The sequence below is a fragment of the Botryllus schlosseri genome, chromosome 16, assembly GCF_051294905.1.
Source record: "Botryllus schlosseri isolate E-star chromosome 16, Bs_hap1, whole genome shotgun sequence".
Classification (NCBI taxonomy): Eukaryota; Metazoa; Chordata; class Ascidiacea; order Stolidobranchia; family Styelidae; genus Botryllus; species Botryllus schlosseri.
In genome coordinates this window covers 16,640,502-16,646,057 of record NC_137251.1, presented here as the reverse complement: position 1 = coordinate 16,646,057, position 5,556 = coordinate 16,640,502, and the positions used below count along the sequence as shown (strand labels likewise).

At 41.0% G+C, this 5,556-nt stretch overlaps 1 protein-coding gene across 1 annotated transcript; it reads left to right on the top strand.

Moving 5' to 3' along the window:
- The first annotated feature begins 210 nt into the window (after nt 1-210).
- Nucleotides 211-4,879, top strand: LOC145458339 (uncharacterized). Its single transcript, XM_080336675.1, has 6 exons — nt 211-404; nt 561-616; nt 811-1,192; nt 3,028-3,146; nt 3,691-3,809; nt 4,141-4,879. Exons 3-6 carry the CDS (start codon nt 1,092-1,094, stop codon nt 4,285-4,287), a joined length of 486 nt encoding a protein of 161 aa, XP_080192801.1. The 5' UTR covers nt 211-404; nt 561-616; nt 811-1,091; the 3' UTR covers nt 4,288-4,879.
- The last annotated feature ends 677 nt before the right edge of the window (nt 4,880-5,556 follow it).

The following is a 5,556-nucleotide window of genomic DNA, read 5'->3' as shown; positions in this document are numbered from 1 at the left end:
TTCGACACGCAATAGTACTACGCTTCTCTCTGTGCAACTCACTTTGAATTCCGTTTCGATTTACTATTGTGCCTCTGTAAATATCGGTCAATAAACATGTTGCAAAGTATGGTTCCGATTCGATTGAGGCAAAATTTTCAGTGTCTGATTCGAGTCAACCATGATTCGAGTTTGCCTGTCCTTAATCATGTCGTATATATGTGCTATAATTGCCATGTTACGTCGGAAAGACACGCTTATTAGTATGCTTCCTATGCTTTGAGAGGCGATTGAATTTACTCTGCGAATTCTTTCAGGTAATCATTTCGGCGAATTATTATCAATCCTAATTAATATATCATGAATATAAACTGGGTGCAGTGGATATTCGTAACCAGTTTTGCCGCTACAGCATGCGGTACACGGTAAGTAGACCGCATTAATTTATGCCTCCATAGTCCCAATCAGGATCGTAACAGACGCGCCCCGATTACCCCAATTGGTCAATCTGAAAATTATTGCAAGATTTTATGAAATTCCTCCCAGGATCCAGTGAATTAGACATCACTTTTATATTTCAGTATTTCGAAATTCCTGGGACTGGAGATATTGAAAACCCCACAAAGGAAATTCGCAGGTACCTCTATACTTTAACATATGTAAACCAAGGCGCTGAGGGTTTTCCATCTTTCGTAACGCCATTGTCACATTCGATATCTAATCATTGATGATTTCCGAAAGTGAGGTTTAGCAGCGCGGCATCCATCATATCGCTAGCAAACATTTTGATGATATTCCATACTTATTTAACCGAAAATATTAATATTATAGAGCGACGACAATGCATAACAAGCTTGCCCGAAGTTACGTTCGCTGGGCTGGTGCATATATGCAGTGTCCAAGCGGGTGGAAAATGTAAATCTCATTGTCATGGAATAGATATTGGTGACGGACACATCTTAACGTCCGCGCATTGCCTATATACACCGCGCTCGTCATATGGATATTCTGGAGCCGTCTCTGCGTAAGAATGGCTAATAATAGATAACAGTTTGAAGTTGCTGTGACCCGTTTGTATTTGCAGTAAAGGAGAAGAGTATGTAATTCGATATATGAGTGGCAATGACAAAAGAACGGAGCATGTATCAAGTTCTAACGCAAGGCGACATCGCATGTATAGCATCGGTCAACGTCGACATGGAGGACCTTACAGGTAGTCTACATAACGATGCAATATAACAGGGGCGGGCAACTTCTACAGTCGGCCGTCCGGATATAGGAAAATTAAGTAGGCCTACTTGGCGAGCGGGATTGCTGAATCGATACATTATTCGCCCATTTATCCACATATACAAGGAATAAATCGTATTAAATGAATGTATTTTAACGAGAGCAATGTCACTTCAAAGCCATTTCTCGCCGATAATGACGAGGACAATGTGGATTTCAGAACACCATTGTCATACCTGCGCCGCCATCTCTGCTTCTCTCTGATCAACCAAGGAAGGAAAGGAAAGGACGTAGTTTGTTTTTGTCCTTGATGTTTTTTGCGGCATATACACCGACTCATGATACATATACAGTTATACACACTCTCTGTGCATATGCATACCATGAGTGCATGATGTGCATATGCCGCTGGACAAGGAACAGGGTTGTAATGACTCGAGTCATGACTCGACTCGAGTCCGACTCGAGTCACGATTTTCTGATGAATCGACTTGACTCGAGTCATTTTCACAAAATACGGAAATGACTCGACTCGATTCGAGTCAATTTGTGTATTGACTCGACTTGGACTCGAGTCATTTCGCATGACTCGAACCAAGTCATATGACTCGAGACTCAGACGGCCAAGATCGACATTTCATTGTAATTTCGAGGAATATTAAAGTAACAACACTATTGGGATTTCGTCTATCGGTACTGATACTTGAAAATGCGACTAGAAACTGCTAAAAGTGATGAAAATTAGTATATCATAAATGCGAACCATTCGATATCACCCAACAGAGTTATAAAAAGTGGGTATTAAAGACTTTAACTGGAAACTGAGCAGTCAGCAGAATGACTTGGACTCGGACTTGACTCGGTGGCGAATTGAAAATGACTCGACTTGACTCGAGTCAAAACTATAAAAGTGAGATTGACTTGTGACTCGTAGCCTTGTGACTTGCTTGGTTACAACCCTGACAAGGCTTTCCAAGTCATGCACCACCCCTCCGTGCTATCCCAGTAATGCATTAGCGCCAAGCATGGAAGTCATGGATACAAGTGTTACTAATCAGGTCATTGGTCTGAAACGGTCGGGGGTCGAACCCACGACCTACAAATCAAGAATCCGGACGCTTCACCATTTCGCTGTCTTGTCGGTCAACACGCGGCGCAATCCTTAATTAAGATTTCAAAGCGTTCGAAAGCTCGGTACCCTAAATTTACCAATATATCAATTCATTAGGATTGAATAGGTGACGAGATAGCGTCGTTGTTCAACTGATGTGTTGCCTATTATATCTCGATATTGAATTCATGCGGCCCGCGGCCTCTACGACATTTGAAAAGTGGCCTGCGGCCCCTGGCATAAGCGGTGTCTTACAAAACCCTAGAAGTGTGACGTGCTACAAGTCGGTGGTTACGGAATCAAAAATAATAAATATCGGCCTGGCTCAAATGACCATTGTAGTCGACAAACACCATGATTACCACAAACGACATTAGGGTCGAGTACATCGTAAATGCCGATAATGCAAGTCTTCTCGCTTCGACGAACTTATACGCGTGAGCTCCACTCTCGTATGCTGCGCAGTGCGCTTACACGTATATAATAGCATACAATCATTAAAATTTGACGTTTAATAAGCAAGTAGTGGGGAATCTCTGCAGACTGGGGCCGCGGGCTACAGTATCATGTAAGACGGAAAACTGTCCGCGGGTCGGACAAAATCCCTTCGCGGGCCGTATGTTGCCCGCCCCCGCAATACAATCTTCTCATCGTAATCCATTCAAACGCATCATAGGTACTTTACAAGATACGTTCTCTATTCGCAGATTCGACCTAGCAATTTTGATAGTGCGCAATCACCTCAGCTGGCCTCCAGCTGTTGGGTGCTTAAAATACAAGGACTGTCCAAGCTCAGCGGAGAAGTGCTATATTATCACAGGGACAGGTAGATATAATGAAAGTATATTGGTACGCACACATTAATAGACTGTTACATAATGGACACGGAAACGTTACATACATCCAGAAATCTCACATTCTTCAATTTATGCATAAGTTATCAAGTATGGTCTCCTTCGTTAATATTTTAAATCTCCGGTTCAATAAACCAATAAACGTTTATTCCTATATCATCAGGAAACAATATAGATGACGTTCAATATTCCATACCTCACTCTCTCGCTTCATAATATACCGAAAGTTTCCCGTAATTTACCAACATCCTTCCATACCTTTTCAGTAAGGTCAAATGGAGTAGGCTACTGTGCGCTGTTGGGCGTTGACAAAGTGCTGTTACGACCCTGCTTAAAACAAACACGATGCAATTTCCTTGAATCCATCAAATATGAGCCCCTATAATTTTTCTCGATGCACCCTGTATTCGAAAAATGTCAATGACAGTTTTATTTGGAAGACCAAACCATACAATCAAAGCACAGCAACGTAATCCTTTGCAAAATGTGGCTGAGCGTCGTACTTTATTTCTGCAGGAAGAGAGCGAGTACATTTGTCACCTTGTCCGCACATCGTGGGGCCAAATATATTTTCTTCGTGTTCATACTGGGAAGACACAATGTGCATTTCAGCCCCGAGAAATTCACTCCAGCCGGTGAGAAGTTATCATAACATGTCACGAATTTTGCATGCTCAACTATTCAGCCATCCGTTTCGAAATTATGAGTTCACTAATCACCGACTCCTGCTAAATAACAATGTGAGAACGAACCCGACTGCAATTCGAAACGCAAGGTATGAGTTCCCATTCGTGTGATGAACATAAGGTCATGGACTAAAAACCACTCATTTTACAAAGCATCCATTACGAACAAGTTTACTGCATTCCTGCTATACTACGTAGGCAAATCCAAATTACAAATCCTACTATTTCTTCATTGATTTCTCATTTCTGCAATCCGCCTTTACTGTCTTTTTCTCATTAGGGTGACAGTGGAAGTCCTGTGTATTGCCAAGCTGGCGGGTTATATGTTCTACGAGGAGTTTTGTCAATGAAACATCGAAACGGAAAGCTTCATACCGTATCACGCGTACAAGGCTCCATATTAAACGGCCTAACCACAAACCGATAAGAACTGATCATCACACGTCGAGTGAAAGATTAAGAAATGTTGTGTGCCTATCTGTCCACATAGGTCTCGATTCTCCTTGCAAACGCACGGATCTTCTGCAGAACAGACATATGTATGCAGTTGAACTGCAACACGAAACGATGTTCTTTCAAGTTGTGTATTCAGTATTTTAAAACCAAATCACCTCAGAGCGCCGCAGTTTATTTCAAAAAGTAATCTCTTCGTAATCAACATGATATTTATGATTTTCGTTGTATTTTAGGAAATATTCATTAATATATAATCGTTAAATTATATATTGCTACATGTATTTAAATGCTTGTCTTATGTTCGTGTGCCAATTTTAACATCTTTAAATATGCTACTTCGCAAATCATTCTGAACCTCTCAGTTGCATCATCCCTTTTTTTACTGAATTCCATTTCCATTTTCGTTTTCGGTATAGGGTTAATTCTATCCACTGCGACATCGAAGCTAACAGCAGCTTCCTTGGCATGCCCTTAATCCTTTATTGACTTCTTTTGCCTCAACTTAATCGTGTGTCAACGAAACGTTCCAATATTTTAATTGAATAAAGACGAAAATGTTATAATGTTATAATGTGACAATCGAATTCATTCGTGAAAATCAACAAAGCAGCAGCGTACATTTAGCAAATTCTAGGGATGGTGTGAACCTCTGAAAGGTTCAGGTTCGTGTGAACGTGAACCTTTTTGAAAGGTTCTGTGTGAACACGAACGTGAACCTCATGACGTCACGTGACTTCATATTGCTAATTTACACCCCATGTTTCAATCAGGTGATTGCCTATATTAATCTAGTGTACACGATACCGATCGACGACTCAGGGCCACATAATAGCTCAGTACTTAAGTACATATTGACGTTTGAAACGTCGCCAAATGTATCAACTGGGGCAATCAAATGATAAAATAATCCCATAAAATCAGTATCTTGCGTCGCTTTGCCAACAATTTCGACCTGATCGGACAATGTATTCGGCGTCTGAGTATTGCCACATGGATATTGAGCAGAGTGTAAAATGGGTTTCTATACTTGCTACCGATTAACAAGTTATACAGCAGTACAGCCAACACCCCAGTCGCACGGATTTGGTTTTTATGATACAGTATACGTGTGTAGTCAAGATTGACCCCGTACGCCTGCTAGATTTTTACATCAGAAGACGATATCAATCTCATTGATTGGTTGAATAAGGATCATTTGCTGACAAAATACAGTGTATATTTCGCTCTTGATGTCATGTGA

What these genes read in the sequence shown, in the direction of transcription:
- LOC145458339 (XM_080336675.1), top strand. Translation starts at nt 1,092, where the DNA reads ATGAGTGGCAATGACAAAAGAACGGAGCATGTATCAAGTTCTAACGCA. An exon ending in CGACATGGAGGACCTTACAG is followed by an intron (nt 1,193 to 3,027) that starts GTAGTCTACATA and finishes CTCTATTCGCAG; the next exon opens with ATTCGACCTAGCAATTTTGA. An exon ending in CTATATTATCACAGGGACAG is followed by an intron (nt 3,147 to 3,690) that starts GTAGATATAATG and finishes TTATTTCTGCAG; the next exon opens with GAAGAGAGCGAGTACATTTG.